Below are 19,636 nucleotides of genomic sequence, written 5' to 3'. Positions count from 1 at the left end.
CAACAGGGAATAGAAAAACTTCTTTATATCGAGAATTTCGTTATATAGAGGTTCGTTATAAGCAGGTTCAACTGTATTTGAATTTCGAACAAACCCAGGCCGCGGAAGGCATGGATACGGGCTATCTTAAGGAATAATTTCAGCTCAACAAAACATGAAAAAGTAAGTATGCTGCTTTTATTTTGTTTTGTGTTTTGTGGTACATATAGTATCGTGTTATTCCGTGTAACTTTTATCCCATGCGCACGTTTAGACGTACGCGTTAAGGCCAATACCATAAACAGGAAGCATAATGCTGACGCTTTCTTGTCATTCACAAATATTCAGAATATTTCTATCCCGAATGATATAGAAGAAAGAGCCAGCGACGCTGGCCACAGGGAGGTATTACTGTGCACGAGACGCACTTTTTTATTCCCCAAGTTCGTGCACACGCTTCTCAACCAGTGTTCTTGCTGGATGCGTAATGCGCTCTTGTGGGCCGCATACGAGAGCGGAGCTGATAAGCGTCTCTTGCAGGCCGGATCATTGCATTTTCAGTTCTAACAAGCTACTCTACTGCACACGTGCCATTACACTCTGCTGCACAAAGACCGTGATGGAGTCTGTATCTCGTGAGATATCCTGCACCAACAAACATGTAACTTGTAACATGTTGAAGCGGAGAACAGATTGTCACTGTTTTGCCCCAAGTTGCCGAAGCGGTTACCGGGGCGCTCCTAAAGCGTTGTCGTTTTTATTGCCGATGCCAATGCTCTGTTATGGTTGTTCACGTACTAACCTGGTAATATTACGTCTGCTTGAACCAGGGAGCAAACGCGCAATCTCAGTAACCACAGCTGCAGCTTTGAGGAGCCCGCGATGGCCCGACAATGCAGCCAAAGCTGGCATGAAAAGTAGCTGCGGCGCCATCTGGCGGCATCCGCGTGAAAGCCGATGCTGGAGCCCAGCCGATCGCGCCACTAGATCATATTCTAGTTCACTATAGCATGCGCGGACATGTGCAATCGCTGGATTGGCTTAGCTAGGCTAGGCTAACTTTGGCATTTGTTTCATGGTTGCTAGACTGTCCTGGCCCCTTCTGCCGTTCATGAATTTTGCTCGTTTTAGTTCCATTTAACCGACGATAAGCAAACAAGAATGTTGCGATTACCCGAAACTCTTTATCATTAAATATATAGGAGAGCAACCAAACGTGCCTGGATAGTTTTGTTTATGCGGCTTCTCCGTTTACTGAGTTTTGTTTAACAGAAGTCCACTGTATACGTATGTCATATTTCCTGTTATTGCGAACACTAATGCTACAACTGTAAAAGCATAAACAAAACAAAATAAGCCAACCTGGTGTCCTAATGTGCTAGTTATTGAACTTTCATTCACACTTGTTTCGATTTTCCTTGTGAAACTGCATCATAGGCAGGGGAATGGAAAGCTGCTACAGCAGTTTTAAAAAAGCTTATTTCATGCCCAAGTTACAACAGTGAACCACATATAAAAATTATTTTCAGAAGGATGGCTGCTGTTCTACTTATAGGCTGGACTGTGGTAGGCAGTGGCTGGTAGCAATTATATACGCTGAAGGCCACTTGTTTATTGACTGCCATATTACAAAAAGCAGGCATTTCTGGTTCTGCCAATGGACTACTAAAAATGTATTTCAGCTGCTGCTTTGAAGTATTAATCCATTCTGAATTTCAGGAATGCTAAATTTCTCAGTAGATAAAGTTTGTCTGCATGTACAGTTAGTAAATATTACAATATATATTCTATGTCTATGGGCTTCATCATGCACTGCAAACTTTGATGAAGTGTACTATTAGTATAAATGCAATTGCTAACAATTACAAAACTGATCAAATGTATTGTTACATTTCTAGGTTCGTCTGAATTTGTAAGATTGCCTAATTGAAACTGAAATATGCACTTTGGACTGGCGTTTCATGTTTGGAAGCTGGTTGCACAGTAGTGACAAATTACAGTTCTATATATTTACATACGTGTAACAGATGTTTGTTCCTGTCCATATTTCAAATTATGGTGATCGCCAAACAGTTGATGAAAAGCATACAAGCATCATATCCCACACTAATTAAGTGTATGCCACATTAACCTTGCTATCACAAAGTGTAGAGCTTAATTAAAGTATTATGCTTACAGTATTCTGTTTCTTCCATTGCTGCTAGCACACAAACCATATTTACTCAACTGTAACGCAACCACAATTGTAACGCGAGAGGAGACTTTCCTGGAAGAAAAAAAAAATAAAATGAAAATTAAAGAATTGTGTGCCACACAGCACTTTTTATACAACTTGAATTTTAGTATTCGATTGTAACATGAGGGTCAACTTCAGGTAGCAAAAATGCCCCCCAAAAAAGAGAAAAAAATTGTTACATTTGAGTAAATATACAGTAAAATACCTACATCATCTGTGAAACATGTATTTGTACATTGTCTTTCACCTGTTCATCGCGCTCATGGACTGACAATGTGTTTAGGCACTCTGCAAGCCTCTCCAGGCATCCTTCCTTTGTCCAGTCAAATGCATCCTTATTCTCGGGGTCTACACTAGGTTCCTGCAGAAGATGCCAAAAAGTGAATGCATAAAAATGCACACATTCTGTTCTAACAATTTACACAGCACACTCTAGAAAAATAATGTAGCAGAGGAAGAGAGAAGTAGACAAAAAAAAGGTAGAATAAATCTGTCATGGGTTCTTGCTCGAAAGGCACTGAAACTTCGTTTGAATTTATAAGATACTATATTCTTCATCACAACTTTGAGACCTACTTTAAGATTAATATTTATAATCTCAAACTAGCTGTAACCAGTGTATTTTGCAGTTATATTGCATGCTGTGCGCATTGGAAGCCCAAGCACATCTGCTACAGTCAGTGGAAAGTCATCGTTCTCTTGCATGGTTTATGTTGTACAAGTTATACATATGTACTATGTACTTTCACTCATTCCAGTATTTCATTTATGAATTGGCCTGTTTGTTTATTATACCATTTTCGACCAGATAGGAAAATTTTATCTATGTAGTTATTTGCACACTTTAGAAAAAATTTACTTTGGTGTTACATATGGCACTCGGCTGAGAATTAGATACTTGGGCAGTCATTTCACGCAGATTTCTCAATAATAGAGGGGCTACAAAAATCAACTCCGATGTTGACACACCAGGCAACCTTTCTCAAAATGTGTGTAATTCTATGCTGTGGGTGTACAGAATGACTGCAGTTTTTTCTTTATTTCAAAGGGCTCCACTTGGATGTGAATCAGATGAGTCACCTCCAGTAAGAGCTTCATCGTATAATTAGTCGACAGAGTTCCTTTAGAAGACCCACCTTCTGCAACTTTGTATTCTATTTCACTGAGGTGGCAATGGCAGATGCAGCCAATTCACGACCAGCTAAGCTTGTAATTGCACGAGTGCGGTACTTACATAGTTTCTCAGAGACACCAGTGTTCACCATTGTGCCAAAGCTTTGTCTGCTAAACTTATTGCCTACCATCAAGCAGGTCTCTCAATGTGCGTTTGATGATCATGATGATGATGTGTGGTGCTTTATGGCGCAAGGGACGATTGATGGATAGAGGGCACCACTTCAGAAGATAAGAGATGTTAACAATGATATGGTACGTGGCTGTCTGGGGGCCTTAAAACTCCTCGCGTTAACGTGGGTAAAAACATAGAAGTACTAAAATCATGACAGCGACCTGAAATATGTTCAGTGAGAGTGAATAGCGAAGAAAACCATGGTAAGGATGTAGCCACAGCAGCCGTGACCTTGGAACAGAGGCTGAGCTACGGATCACCTCGGAAAATGGGGTGAAAATTATGTACATTTTCTTAAAACGTGAGCATTTTTTTAAAACATCCTGCCGATGAGCATGACAGGATGTAGTGGAAGCTGCTGTCTGTAGGGCAATAAAATTGCTTTTTTCTTACAGCAACTAGCTCGTTGCACTGCACGAGGATGTGGAGGACCGTAAGTGGATCTCCACATCTCTCACAGATGGGTTTGTCACCGCCAGACAAAGGGTATGAATGGGTAAAGTGTGTGTGTTTTATCCGTAGTCTGGTAAGTGTTACTTGAGTGTAGCGTAATCTGGATACTGCCGGCCAATCAGCAAGTCTCGGTTTGATAATTTGCAATTTGTATTTCGTTTGCCCATCCCATAGGCGCTGCTAACATGACCTGAACTCCTGTCAGGCTTCTTGTCAAGTGCAGAGACAGCCATGGATTTTATTGGTGGCAGCGTCGTGATGCACAGGTGCAGCTAGCTGGTTCGCCGCCACGTTTACAGTGATGTCGCGGTGCCCAGGCAACCAGCACACAACATGTCGTTTGAGAGTGTAGCTTTTGCATAAAACAGAGTAAAGCGACGCAACAACAGGATTTTATGTTTTTTGAGTGTTTGCAAAGCTGTTACAACGCTTAGCAAATCTGTGTATATAACCACACGTTGTAGTTGTAATTCCTTGATATGCTTGACAGCCAGAAATATCACATGAGCTTTGCATTCCAGTTCAGCATATAGGAATTTAAAAAGGATGGCCCAACAGCTGCATAGGATACACCAGCAAGAGACTTTGACGCATTTGTAAAGAATTCTAGGCAAGTGTATCATGTTGAAGTTCGAGAAAGTGAGTGCGGGTGTGTGCAGTAAGTGCGTGTTTAGCAACTTCCACGAAAGATACATCGCAGTCAATAACCTGCCACTGCCATGGCGGCGGATATGCTGCGGCAGCCATCAAACGGTGTTCTAGAAGGAGAACACCTGTTACCTCAGCGAGGCTCCTCACACGGAGTGAGTCTGCGAAGGCCAATTGTTGAACAAGGTATAATTGGATAATTCATTAATTGCAGGGTGAGTGGGATGTTCTTTGTCTGCGTTAACCTTAAGATAGTATGTAAAAGACATGTAACGTCTCTGCAGATGGAGCGACCATTCATTTGATTCTACGTACAGGCTTTCAATGGGGCTAGTTCAAAAAGCACCCGTAGAAAGACGAATGCCAAGATGGTGAACAGGGTCGGGCATCTTTAAGGCTGATGGTGTCTAAGATTGATCGGTTATAGCAACATAATCTGGACGTGTGCGTATGAGGCTTTTATAGAGACTGATTAAACACTTCTCATCGCTACCCTAGGAAGTGTGTGACAGTATTTTAAGATATTCAAAGTCTTTATGCACTTGTTCTTTATATATTTTAGTGAAATAAAGAACTATACATATCAACGTAAGTTTCATGTCAAGAATGAGGCCTAGAAACTTGTGCTCCGTTTTCACAGACAGACGTTGGCCATGTACGCCAAAGTTAGGATTGGGATGAAAACCTTGCTTTCTTGAGAATGAGATGCACGTGCTTTTTTGTGGCTTAAGTTTTAGCCCATTTTTGTCAGTCCATTTCGAGAGCTTGTTCAAGCTAAGCTGAGCTTGCCACTCACACATGGCAGGATTACAGAACTTATAGCCAACCTGCACATCATCCACATACGTGGAATAAAACAAACTATGTGGGATGCAGAGTCGCAAGGAGTTCATTTTGATACTGAAAAGTGAAAAACTCAGCACCTCTACTTGAGGTACTCCAGTTTTCTGGGCATACATTTGAGACAAAACATTACCTACTCGCACACGGAATGTACGATCTGACAGGTAACTCTCTATTATATTGAACATTCTTCGACGTACACCTAGATGTGACAGGTCTCTTAGTATTCCAAAGGGTCATGTTGTGTCGTACGCTTTTTTCCATATCGAGGAATACAGAAATAGAGAATTGCTTATAAGTGAAGGTGTCATGTACACTTAAACCTCATCACAACAAAGTTGCATCATACTCGGGAATAACTTCGTTATATCTAAAAATTCATAATAAAGGTATATTCCTAACTACAGCTATTGCAAGAACATTCTTCATTTACTTTGTTATAACCAATATTTCGTAATATCCGTGTTCGTTATATCGAGGTTCGAATGTATTTGCACGCCTATTCATATGAGGTGGTCGGTGGTTGATTTACCGTTTCTAAACACACACTAGTATGGGTCCGGTAGATAGTTTCTTTTAAGGAAGTGCATCAGTCGCCTGTTTATCATTTTTTCAAAGAGCTTAGAGAGCACTGGGTTTGGGGTAGTTGGTACTAATCCATAACTTATGTAAGCGCTGAAAGCACGTGCATAAGACGAGCGCTTGTCCTGTGTCCTTCGCTCGTCTTGCATACGTGCCTTTAACATTAAGTTATGGAGCTTAGAGGGACAGCTTGTTAAGGCTATAGGCCTGTAGTTTAAAACTGAGGACGGATCTTTGCGCTGTTTTGTGAGTTGAGATGATGATTGTTTCTTTCCAGGCAGAAGGAATCTGACCAAAAAGCCAAACTGCATTAAACAAGAAAAGGAGGGCTTTTTGAGTTTCAGAAGGAAGATGTTTCAACATTTCATACACTATACAGTCAGAGCCTGGGGCAGACTTATTACAACAATTTAACAATGCTGGTAACTCAGCCAAAGACAAAGCTTCAATGTATGCCTTGTGTCTTGAAGATTTCCGCTCCAGTATTTATTTTTCAGTTCTTGTTTTGTGGCGTTGGAAATTGTCAGGACAGTTGGAGGAACTGGACACCTGTTCGAAGTGAGTGCCTAGGAAGTTCTCTTGATCTTCTAAGCTGCCGCCATATGTGTTTACCAGGGGGTGTGAATATATTTGTCGTTCTGCTACCTTATAAACTTAAGGACATACTTAAGCCGCGAAATTACATAAACGCAGCGTAAAGAAAAACACGACAACGACAAGCGGCCAAACTGCCAGTCATTGCCTCCTGTGTATATGAATTGATGCCTGATAAAAACTTCTGCCAACTTTTTCTTCTGGCCTGTCTGCGCGTTCTCCTGCCTTGAGACTTTATTTTCTTAAAGCTGTCAAGATTCTCGGCTGTTCGTGAGAATCTTGCTACCATGCTTTGTTTTGCTGTTTGCCTGCACTACGACACTCAGTTTTCCACCATGGGACACGTCGCTTGCAGGACAGTCCAGGTGTTTGCAGGATACACTTGGTTGCAGCATCAGTCAGAAAAGCTGTGAAGTACTGTACACTTTCATCTATGATTCGCCCAGATATGTTATAAAACTGTCCCCAATCAGCTTTTTTACTTGGAAACATGTGCAAGACATGAGATGTTGGTGTACTCAAAAACTAAAAGAAAGTGGTCACTTCCATGAGGATTGTTTACGACTTTCCATATGAGTAAAGGTAAGAGCGATGGAGAGACAATGCTGAGGTCCATCGATGAGTAGGTACTATTAGCGAGGCTATAGCATGTGGGCTCTTTGTGATTAAGGAGGCATGCGCCAGGAGAACACAGGAATTGTTCAGTCAGGCGACCTTGTGCATAGCAGCGGGAGTCACCCTATAGATTGCTATGTGCGTTGAAGTCTTCAAAGAGAAGATGTGGTTCTGGAAATTCATCTATTAATGACTGGAATTTGTGTTTATTCAGTTGGTAGCGTAGAGGTATGTAAATAAAGCAGATTGTGATCAATTTATTTTGATCATGATAATGGCTAGGACAGCCACCACCTCGAGGGATGTATGAAGTGGTAAATGTGTACATGCTGTCCCTTGATTTACGATAACAGCAACACCACCGGATGACCGGGCAGCATAATCCCGGTCTTTTAGAAAAATAATGTAATTGCCCAGGAAGTTGACGTGTTTCGATTTTAAGTGTGTTTCTTGCACACACAGCACTTTTGGTGTATGTTTGTGTAAATAGAAGTTCTTATATATCGTCGAGGTTACTCAGTATTCCTCTGACATTCTACTGCAATATTTGTGTCTCCATTTGCAAGTACTTTGGCGCTGTATGTACAAAGACTGCCAGTTAAGGTTACAGGGCCTTTTGGGGGCCCTGTAATGCAGAGTTTCTCTTTTCTGGCGTGCTCCAAAGAGCTGTGCCTCTTCTTCGGCATCTGAGGCACCGGAGGAGCACGACTTGTATCCATCACCCCTTGTGAGGTGGCAGATGGTGCCTGCTTGGCAGACACATTCACAGAATTTTCGGTCCACTGTACTACAAACTATATGCATTAGTTCTTTTTCGAGTAACGCTAGCAGCTTATTTAAAATCGTGCTGCGAGTAAACTGGGACACCCTGATCTGATCTTTTGGCAATGCTGCGAATGTCTGACACTTTAAATTACGGGCGAGCGAATATTTGAAATCTCAACTATCTTTCTTATACTGTCTGCCATTCGATTCAATTTGCATTGAAATTTTACCATTCGAACTTCCCGAGGGCAAATACAGTCAACATCCAATTGGCAGTGGCCCTTCCAATTTTGCAGTATGCTTCACCGCATCATACTCAGGATGTTCGAAAAATTAGGTGCCGAATGTTTTTAGCATCCAAATTTTCATATGTTCTTATATATACTGACATCTACAAGGCAGATTCAGAACTGTGGACTTAAAGAGAGCACACCCTTGTCCACCACATCAGTTGGGCTTCCACAGAAGTTGAAAGAGGAGAAGAGGCTGAGGAAATAGCATCTGTGCCTTTCACATGCAAAGTGTTGTTGACAACACTTTACACACATCTTATATAAACATGCTTAGTAATGCACTCCAATATTCTTTTTGGCAATTTCACTTCAAATTACACAAAAATTATTCTAGAAATATTAGAAAAATTTTTGAAAAATATTCAACTTGGTTTGCACTCACATTTTAGTAATAAAATTTGCTTCACACCCAAAATTTTTTTATCACACAGATCTAATTTTATTGTTCATATACTGCAAGTGCTAAGTAATCGAAAGCAGGGGCAAATGAGATAATGAATGCTAAACCAGACTAATGCATATATCACTTTACAGCATAAGTGATAGGGGTTTAGACAGATGCACACTTGCAGGATACAGGAATTCAAGAGCAAGGCTTATCTCTTCTGAAGAAAATAAATATAAGTGAATGTGTACTGATATGAAAAAATAAATAAATAAAGCAAATTGGGTAAAAATACCCGCCCTTACCCAACAAGGCCGGCTCACCACAGCTCCTAGCATTGACTTTGTGCTACTCTTTTTTTCCTGTGTACAAAGAAAAAAAACAAGCATTCTTGTGCAACTGGTGAAGTACTCTAGCAAATATACTCCTATTAAGAAAAAAGGGTTCAACCAGATACAATGCTATACCTATTGTTCAATGTGACTAAAGCCCATTATATAGGGTGCTCCAGCTGTCTTTAGCCAGAGTTTAAAAACATGCCGACGCACTCTATGACGATGTGAACAAATGGAGGTTGCTGACTATTGCCTAGAGCAGCGATTTCCAGCCATGGATGTGTCAGGGACCACTTGTGGACTGGTGGAAGTGATGGGGGACCCCTTGCAGCGGAGGAGAGGGAGGGTATGTAGGTAAATTAACACAACTGGAGCGTGAAACATGTGCCTTTTATTGCTACCAAAAACATCAAACAAATGTGCCCTATCACATCATTTTGGTCAGTTTATCAATACCTGGAACAATCACGCTGAAAAAAAACGGATCATAGAAATGGATCATAGAAATGATCACGGATCATAGAAATGGTTTCGCGAACCCCCATTTGAGAACCACTGGCCTAAAGTACATCACACAATTGTATGTGTTCTTATTAATTGCTTAATTAAGAATGTTTAATTACCTCGTTTTTGAAGTGACAAAGCTGGGTGAAAAATTTCACTGAAAAACTTGTAGATCAGTTAGAAAAATATTTAAAATTAATTAGACATTTTCTAGTTTTCTATTTGGGGCCCTGCGATTCAAATTGAGTGTTATTTTCATTGCTTGTACTCGAACCATAGAATGCACCAATATCGTCCCACCAGTGACAATGCCAAAAACAAAGCTGTTGTAATTTTATTTCTACAGAGAAACCACACTGTTTTCAGACTAGAGCAACACACAGCAGCTATTTTGGTGTTCAGAATAAACGGTTCACCACGGGGGAGTGATGACATAGGCTGTGTGTTTTGATTGGTACAATGCAACAACTTACGCGTGATAATCTTATGGTCCCGATAGGTCACACTATTGTGAAATACAAATTACAAAAGAACTCTCTATACTTTCTCAGATACAACAATATTTGTTTTTAAATATATAAATGTTAAAACAATTCCAAAAAGATGCTAGGAGCATTGTACAATAGCCACCATGAGACGAGTCGATTGATTGATATGTGGTGTTTAATGTTCCAAAGCCACCATATGATTATGAGAGATGCCGTAGTAGAGGACTCCGGAATTTTCGACCAGCTGTGGTTCTTTAGCTTGCACTCGAATCTGAGCACACAGGCATACAGCATTTTCACCTCCATCGAAATTGCAGCCGCTGCTGCCGGGATTGAATACCATGACCTTAGGTTCAGCAACTGAGTACCTTAGCCACTAGACCACTGCGGCGGGGCCACGAGGAGAGTCGTACGGTACATCCCTTCAAAAGGTGCGCGGTGAATGAAAATGGCATTTTACACCCCAGGGTGAGTGAATAGCGAAAGAAAAAGTTGTTCTGGTGTTTTGAAGTTTGAAAGCTAATAACTTCTGTTACCATGTACTAATTTCAATCATTATTTTTGCGTTCGTCTCAGAATTTGGTGTACAAACTCCAGTGCTGCAGAATGCAGAAGAAAAAAAAAATTCCGCCATATCCACGAAGTGAATGATGATGAGTGGGCGAAGCTCCGGAGGTAAACCTAGTAAACCATGAATCCTCTGTACATTTTGCCCACTCGATTTTATTACATCGCTCCCCCTAGCGTACGTCGCCGCACTAAATCGAACGATTGCCTTCAACCAATGACATGCGCCATATGTGACATCATTCCTATTTTATAAGATCTCGTGTCTTTCATCAACTACAAGTACCGCTTTCTAGTTTATAACATCTTGCATCTTTTCATCATCAGCTACAAGTACAACCATCTAGTAAACACTACAAGAACTAAATGAGAGGTGGCTACATACAGGAGATGGTACCGCCATCTAGTGAACACTGCAAGAACTAAACTAGAGGTGGCTACATACAGGGGACGGTACCGCCATCTAGTGAACACTGCAAGAACTGAACTAGAGGTGGCTACATACAGGCTACAGGGGACGCACAGCCCACGCCCTAAGGAGCTTCGCCCCTAAAAGTGCCACAAGGCCCGTTTAAGTATAGGTGTTTTTCTGCTTACTACAGATGCCTGCAAAGTACAAATTAATATCACATTACATGCATGCTTGTGCACCATATTGCATCGCTCCCTAATGTTCTGCATGAAAATGACCATAAAATTTGGCGTAGCGTGCTGCCTCAACAGGAATGTGCGATGATGCATGTTTTGCTAGTAGTAACACAAGCGATAACCGCTGAACCTGCTTGGAATTGTCTAAACTGCCGTAAAGAAAGCATATCATTTGTAATCACAGCGCACAGAGGTGCAACTGAGTATGTCATATGATATATTTTTATATTTTGCGGGCACCTGTAATAAGCAGAAAAACACTAATACATAGTAGATATTAAGGATGTTTCACAAACTGATCTACAACTGTATCATTAGAATTTTTCACCCAGCTTTGCTGCTGCAGCAAATACCTAACTAAACATGCCTAACTAGGCAATTAATAAGAAGACAAAAAACAGTTTGATGTCCTCCAGGCAACATGCGCTTGGTCACATTCTCATAGTGTGCTATGGCATATCTTTATACTCTGGCTTACGATAGCTGGGGTACCCTGTACATCCATGATTGCATGCAATATTCTTAACTAATTCCTCGATTGCTACCCAGCTTATGCGCACTGACCAAGACAGGTCTAAAGCCCCGCCGCGGTGGTCTAGTGGCTAAGATACTCGGCTGCTGACCTGCAGGTCACGGGTTCGAATCCCGGCTGCATTTCCGATGGAGGCGGAAATGTTGTAGGCCCGTGTGCTCAAATTTGGGTGCACGTTAAAGAACCCCAGGTGGTCAAAATTTCCGGAGCCCTCCACTGCGGTGTCTCTCATAATCATATGGTGGTTTTGGGACGTTAAACCCCACAAATCAATCAATCAATTAATCAAGACAGGTCTAAATATCAGACTAAAGAATAAAAGCAAATTCTGAGAAAGTATAGGAAAGCATCCACTCACACCTAGGCTCAGAGCTGAGCTTTAAAATACGGGGTAGGTATTCTATAAAAAATTATTAAAGGAGCACTGACATCAAACTTCAGAATCGAGATGTGCCCTTCATTTGATTGCTCAGTGTGCGTAGGTCCTCTTAGCCTAATTTGAATTGCCTCCGTTATGTGGAAGTTATTTTATTTTGACTGCAAATAGTGTACCAGAGCTTCATGAAAAATGGAGCGCCCCTGCGACATACAACTAGCGTTACGTATTCGGTGTGACACATTCCACGCATACCATCCTCAGTGACGATGCGCTAGTAGTGATTCGAGTGTTCTTATCGTGGCGCCCACTGGCACCAAAGCCTAGAAATGTATTCACTCGTCATGCCTCATCTTCTTCCCACCACTTTGAATGATTTCGTGAAATTACCAAGATGCAAACCACCCATAAAAGATTGGCGAAAAAGAAGATTATGATTCAACGTCTGCTCGTGCCTTTTCATTACACGTATGTTACACACCAACACGATTAGAATCTATTAAAGTGGAGTAGCTTATATATAGATATCATCGCTAACAAGTAACACGCAGGTATCATTATTAGTGAATTTTAGTTCATTCATAAACTTCTTTGCGTTCGCGTAAGAGTACCGGGTAACTGCCGCCAAACCGTGAGAGGCCGGATAGGTGGAGCTATCTCAAGATGCAAAACCTGGCAAGCAGGGAATGTATTCTATTTTTCTGCTGGTGTGCATTCCCTATACCGATATTCCATTGACCCCTTCACATATACCTGAATGCTGTGCATGCCAAAACACACCAATTGAGACACACGAGCGAGCATGGCCAAAGCATGGATGCTCATTGCTGCTTGTAACGGCGCCAATTTTGGAATCACTGTTCTGCAAAGGGTCGATTGAAGCAAAAATGATTCACAACATCATGAATCGAGGCTATTTCAAGCTGACGTATTCAACCGTAGTCGACACCTTGTATGGTGACAACAGCAATGCAAGTGACAAGGCATGCGCCTAGCAGATAAAATGTTTGTGGAGCAGCTGAGCCTGACGTCATTCTTTTCAGTGGAGAAGTGGCCAGCTGTGGCATGATCTGGAGGTGGCGGTGAGGAAGTGCTCCCAGCGCTAAAAATGGCCAGATTGCTGGCCATTATGAATCATGTTAGATACCAGTCATATAAATTAATAACAGTGATAGTTATTGATTCCTCAGTTGCATTATAGCTCATGAATCGCTACTAGGGATTCAACAGCTCTCATTGATTCAAAAATCTTGACATGAGTAATAAATTTTATGTCACTGCTCCTTTAAGGTATGAGGTCAAGTGACTAAAATTTTTTTAAAAAGCAATAAGAGATTATTAGCCTGCAATATAAATCACATCTTTTTAGGCAAATGTGAGCATTACAAAGCGAATCTTATTGAGGGGAACAGCGCAAAAAATGGGACGGAAAAAGATTGAACACACAACACAAGCGCTTGCGTCGTGTGTTCAATCTTTCTCCATCCCATTTTTTGCGCTGTTCTCTTCAGTATCATGTACCAACTAGCCCTTCAAGAAACCCTTTTGCAAATCCTATTGTTTGTTACTTTTCACACTTTAAAAGTAATTAAAAGTATGCCTTGCACAAACACTCATAACTGAAGCTGCACTCATTGAAAAAAAGTTTATTTTTTGCAGGGACATGAACAAAGCTTTGGCCTGTGCAAAAGAAATGAAACCTGATAAATACTTAAAACATAATAACTAAATAACCAAGAAAGTATGCACTAGCACTAGGGCCACCTTCATATAAAATACAGCCATAATTAAATCTTGTAGCACAATTTTGCTTATTGAGGTTCATTGCACGTCTGCTGAAGAGATAAAAAAGTGTGCCAAGTTTTAATGAAAAGTGTTTATTAACAAAAGAGTTACAACTGTTCCCATAAGGAAGAATACCAGAAATTTGCAAGAAAATCAACAAGGAAGATTAGAAACAGGTGCAGTGCTTACACAAAATGATGAGGGGGGCTAAAATTCTCAATATTTGTTGCCAGTTTCATAGTTAACCTTACTACTGTGTGCCTTTTCACGAGTGGCGACTCTAAATTTTCTTTTGTAGCTTGTTTTGCAGCATCAGTGCCACAACAGGACGATTTCGTGCTGCAATGCTGATCAATTGTCAGCCGTGTTTTTCCTGTGTAGGGGCTAGACTCGGTCCCAATTTCGTTAAAAGTATCAAATGTGCTGCTGTTTCTATTATTTAAATGACATACATCATCAAACAAAGCAAATTTGATGGTTTACAGGCTCACATACGTGTCCTTGAGCATGAACAACACATGTACCACTTTATGTGTTCAGCTAGTAAGAAGTTGATGACTTTTCATTAAAAATGATATATTGTGATTGATTTCAGAGCACTATCACATATTTTCACTTTATATGATTGCTAAACAACCAAAAAAATGCTACATATCAAGGTAACTTTATGCTACATGCATAACTGGCACTTTCAGTTTCAGTTTCATGGGGACTGGGTGGTCTAATATTTTTGCTTTGAAAGAAATGACACAGATGGATGCTTTACGCAGCAAAATTACGGCCAATAATTTGTGCACGTAACATATTCAAAAACAAAAAAATACATTTTGACAAAAATTCACTTTTTCCACTAGGCCTCATATCTTAAATAGAGAATACTACTGGAACCAATATTTCAACAAGTGGACTTCTCTTTATCAAGACAACAAATACCGTAGTTTATGATCAGCACCATGCACATTATCCTCACTAATCCCTAGCCTGAAACCTGGAAAATGGGAAGCGAAGCATTTTAACACAAAAGAAACGAAAGACAGGGTATGGGGAGCTATCCAGGTAAAGAAGCTCGAATTCTAAATGGTTATAAACTAGACATCAGTTTATCTCAATAAATAGCCTGATGGAGCTACAACAACTTTATATTGAATTTAGTATATATAGAAGCAACTGACAGACCACAATGAAAAATATAGTTATGTTAAAAAGATTAACATTATAGTGAAAAACAGATTCTGGGGTGTTTAGTCCCATGCAGAAGGCTTAGCATGGAAAATGTAACGATACCTCAGGCCTCCAATCGGGGAAGAGACGAGAGACAAAAGCCACGTATTCATCCCTTGCTGTGGTAGCTGTCATTTCACCTAACCGATTCCAGGCATCCCTGTTAATAGAAAAATCTCTTTATTCTGTTGAGCACTCGAGTGTGAAAATGTCAGAACTATGGTGATGAATAAACATAATGAGGAAGACGGCGCTTACAGGAAAGGCCAAAAGAACAGCCACAAGTGCATGCCAAGGTGATTCACTAGCCAGCTAGTTTGCAATGAGATTTTTAGAATGGCAGGTACTGTAAGCAGGTATTTATGAACTATTCTGTAATAAAAACAATTCTGCCAAGTTCACTCCCCTGCAGCATAGAACACAACTTTTTACAAGGTATTTGTGGTTATTCACTGTTACGACAAAGACTACATTAACAGCAAGTACTATGATGATAAATAAAAACAAATGATGAACTGCACCATTCTGGCGAACCTATCGTTACTAACCATTGTATACACAAGTGTCACTATAAAATTTTATTCGTGATGAAAAATTATTTTTAAATAAATATAGAAGACTTTCCATAAAGCAATCCATATTCTGGCAGCCTAATTAAGTTTATGAAGCTTTTTAACACTCGCTCTAGATGATTATTTATAATAACGCTTTCTATAGAATGTGCAAAAATGATTGAACACTGAGATGTCATTATATATACTGCAAAAATGTCCTTTAACAAGCGCTTGAAGCTTATCTGTTGAAGCAAAATCACAGCACTGGTACAGTACAGACATATATAATTGTTAAATATTACCCAATATTCTTATAAAATAATCAAGACTTTCTCGCATCATCACAGCTAATTACCATTTCTGGCGGCCCTTAAAGTCGTAGAAAGCTGGCCTTGGTAGCCTGCATGGGCCGTCTAGGACCTACATAAAAGAGAAATCTATTACACCAAAGAGTGCAGCTGGTAAGAAGGCACTGTCAAACACCGACACTGCGCAGCAAAAAGACGTATGTCCTCTTCTTTAAAATTAAAATTAATAACACTATTCAGATCGTTTCTTTTAAGACAACAAAGGGATCTCCTTCCATTACTGCCATTAGCTCAAAACAACTGCGCACATGGTGATTGCAACCAGCTGTTGTACTTTGGCTAGCAAAAAATGCACTTAGTCATCTGAAAGACATTAGCAAGATTGTGCAAGTAGCAATCTAGTCATGGCAAAGGTATGTCCAGGGCTTTTCATTGATGTAGCCAGATTACCCTACTATGCCCCCCCCCCCCTCCCCTCTTCTTTAATTGGCACATTTATTTTCAAACTTTCTTCAAAACTTACCAGCAGAAATACCTGTGCTATGAAATAAAATGTGATTTTTTGATCAGACCTTACTGGAAGTTTTATGGATACTTTGTTCTAACTTTGTTGAAAAAGGAAATCTTGGTCTGAGAGTCTAGCAACTTCTTCCTCTTTCATATTCTCTTACAGAACTCAAAGGCTGTGCACTCAACGTGTATCCTTTCAAGCCAGCGATCGACGCCTCGACATGCCCTCCTTTGCCATTTTTTATTTTGCATATACATGTGCTAAGGTTTCCGTAATTAACAACTACACATCATTAGGACATTATAATGCATCTAATTTTTGCTTTGAGAATGATCTGCACAGGCATGGTGAAGGAATTTTCACTGTCCACTGCCTCAAGGGCTTCATGAAGGGTCCATTTTGTAGCCAGATGTCAGTTTACACTTGGCAAGCAAATTCATGCACTTTAGAGCATCCAAATCAATAATCAAGAGTAAGACGAATGAAATATGAAATGGATCATTAAAAAATAAAGCCCAGATATGGAATTCAGACTGTATTGTTGAACCTAAATAGTAGAAAAGAAACTTATGTAATATATTCAAGGTGTTCAAATACAAAGAAGAGTACATAAAAAGGTGATGCAAATGTTCATAGCACATGATCCAGAGAGTTACATTCAATAAATGAAGTTTCTTTGCCCAGAGTGACTTCCTGTGGGTTTCTTTCACCTTGAAGCAAGCTGTAAAAAGAGGAAAATCAATCCAGGAGCAATCCATGACATCCAGCAAAAGACCTAGCATTCAATTTAACTTCACAGGATTGAATCATTTAAAGAAACTTTTACAGGCAACATGCAATGTCTTGTCAGAATTATATCAACAACTCAAAGGAACTTACAAACTGCAAGAGATGCCATAGTAGTAGGGCTCGTTATCCTACTCAACCACATGGATTCCTAAATGTGCACACTGCCACTATATTGTGCCTTAATGATATATTCTGTAGGTAGAATAAAACATAGAGGACCTAGCAGGGTCTTGTTTTCTTACTTTTTATAATTTAAAATTTACTGTTGGGTGAAATGGAAACATGTGTTCTCCAATTTTAACAATTTGCTTGGTTCAAAATTCACTCTTCGAGAGTTCATCGGGCCTAGAGATCAGAAAATTCAATGTGCTGCCTTTGGTACAATACCATTCTTTTTTAACAAGGCTGAATTTCAGTCTTGTGCTGCATAGCTGCCTGCAAACAAGCACAGGTGTCTCAGTATTAGTGGTGTTAACTTAGCGAGAAAGTCGCTGAATTTAGCGTCTTAGCAGTCATGCTAACGACAATTTTGTCTATTTGGAGCTCTAGCGACATTTGGGGGGACTTTCAAAATTTGAGATAGAGCAATCTAAAATAGACATAGAACATTAAAAAAATGTGGGAACAGTGGGATGCTCAGAACAAGCTTCTATAAATGAGGCCGAAGCATACAGGATCAAGCTGCTTGTGGCTGTTTCCAGCACTCATTTTATTTTGAGGTGGGCAAAGCGGCTCTATTGAACGACTCACGGTTCGCCGCAGACAGGTGGACTACAACTGCTCACATGTTTACAGTCGATTAGCCAGGAGGGAGCACCACTGTCCGATTTTATTCACCGCACCAGATATTGATTTAACATAGTGTTTAAATAAAAAAATCTCTTCACGTGCTTTAACAAGTAAACACTTAAGACTCGCGAAAAAATTCACCATGCGTCATCGTTTAGCGACTTTTGGCTAAAATTGGTAACTTTTTGGAAGCGTCCCGGCCCGACTTTCCGAAAAAAAAGTCAACACCACTGCTCAGTATAGTTCATTTGACAGTACAGTGCCTGATGGAGCAATAGTATGGTTGTTGGTGTATGCTCAACACGACATTACGAAAAATTATGTAAGGCGTCAGGTCGCCTGACATTACGTCACGTAAGTTTAACATATATATTGGCGCTTGTGTGAAGTGTTAACACAGTATACCATCAACAATTATTATTGCTATTTTGAACTGATAACGCAAAATCCCTGGCACGCACCTGTTTGTACCTGGCATAAAGGTAGAGCAGTTGATCATTAGCCAGGTTTCCGACGTGGGCTTGAACATGCTCCGCGGCTTTTAAGAAGATGTTCTTTTGCTCGTCCCATTCCTTTAAAGCATCGTCCTGATTATTCAAAGCCATTTTCTCCGGGATCGAATTTTTGGAGCGCTACCTGAGCAGCTGTTACAAATGTCAAATCAAATACTGGTAGATATTCCCTGCCTATCTAATGCGCAGCATTTAGCTGTTCGCGCGGAAATTGCACATAATTCAGACGAAAATAACTTCGGCGAAACCAGGTCACGCCATCAATTTGAACAGTACTGCACTGGTTGGAAAGTGGTAGAATCTGCAGGTTTTTAAAATTTTCCATTGCCTCCGTACAGCGCGATTTGGATATGTCACGATATCAATTTGGCTACCAAACGACTGCAAGCCATTTTCACAATAATTTAATCATAACAAAAGTATTTGTGCAATTTTGTTTTTACTTTTAATAACTATTGCAAATGAATAAAATATAGCATAAAATACGAGGTTTTTAAGTTTTATTTTGATAATTTTACTTGCGATAACAAATGTTTTTTTTTTTATTTTTTAGCCAAGTCAATCCAAAATGCTAAGTTCTACTACAAGTCTACAGTGTACTAGAAGAGGGCAGTGGGCTTACTCCGCCGCTCCTCTGACGCAGTTGGTGTCGCATAGGAGAGGTGGCGCCACAGGCATCTTCGATGGAAGCTTCGCCTGCAGAAGCTGCTCGCCGCTGGCCGCTCGTACGAGTTGCGACGCGCGTTTCTTCGATATTTATAATAAACTTGCTTGTATCAACTTCCCTTTGACTGTACTGAGAGCGTATGTTGCTCTCGGTTCGCCATTATTTCCTTTTTTTTGCGATAGATTTGCCGAAAGTCAGTCCGATGGCAGCTTATGCAGATATGCTTGCTCCTTTCTAGTGCGACGCAGTTAATGCTTTTTTTTTTTCTTGGGGGCGGGGGAGCTTGAGCTCTTTGCACATTTTGACAAG

The 19,636-nt window shown here is 40.3% G+C and overlaps 1 protein-coding gene across 1 annotated transcript in view; it reads right to left on the bottom strand.

Annotated features, from left to right (window-relative positions):
• The window catches only part of anox (acyl-CoA-binding domain-containing protein anorexia), a 38,769-nt gene extending 19,736 nt beyond the window's left edge, over positions 1-19,033 (bottom strand). Inside the window, exons 1-5 of the mRNA XM_075878690.1 lie at positions 18,610-19,033; positions 16,107-16,171; positions 15,261-15,357; positions 9,047-9,103; positions 2,463-2,576 (exon numbers count right to left, since the gene is read on the bottom strand). Of these exons, the coding sequence (XP_075734805.1) occupies positions 2,463-2,576; positions 9,047-9,103; positions 15,261-15,357; positions 16,107-16,171; positions 18,610-18,753 (477 nt within the window). The 5' untranslated portion in view covers positions 18,754-19,033. The remainder of the gene's footprint in view (positions 1-2,462; positions 2,577-9,046; positions 9,104-15,260; positions 15,358-16,106; positions 16,172-18,609) is intronic.
• Between the last annotated feature and the right edge of the window lie 603 nt (positions 19,034-19,636).

The sequence above is a fragment of the Rhipicephalus microplus genome, chromosome X, assembly GCF_043290135.1.
Source record: "Rhipicephalus microplus isolate Deutch F79 chromosome X, USDA_Rmic, whole genome shotgun sequence".
Classification (NCBI taxonomy): Eukaryota; Metazoa; Arthropoda; class Arachnida; order Ixodida; family Ixodidae; genus Rhipicephalus; species Rhipicephalus microplus.
This window is presented reverse-complemented; position numbering and strand designations above follow the sequence as displayed.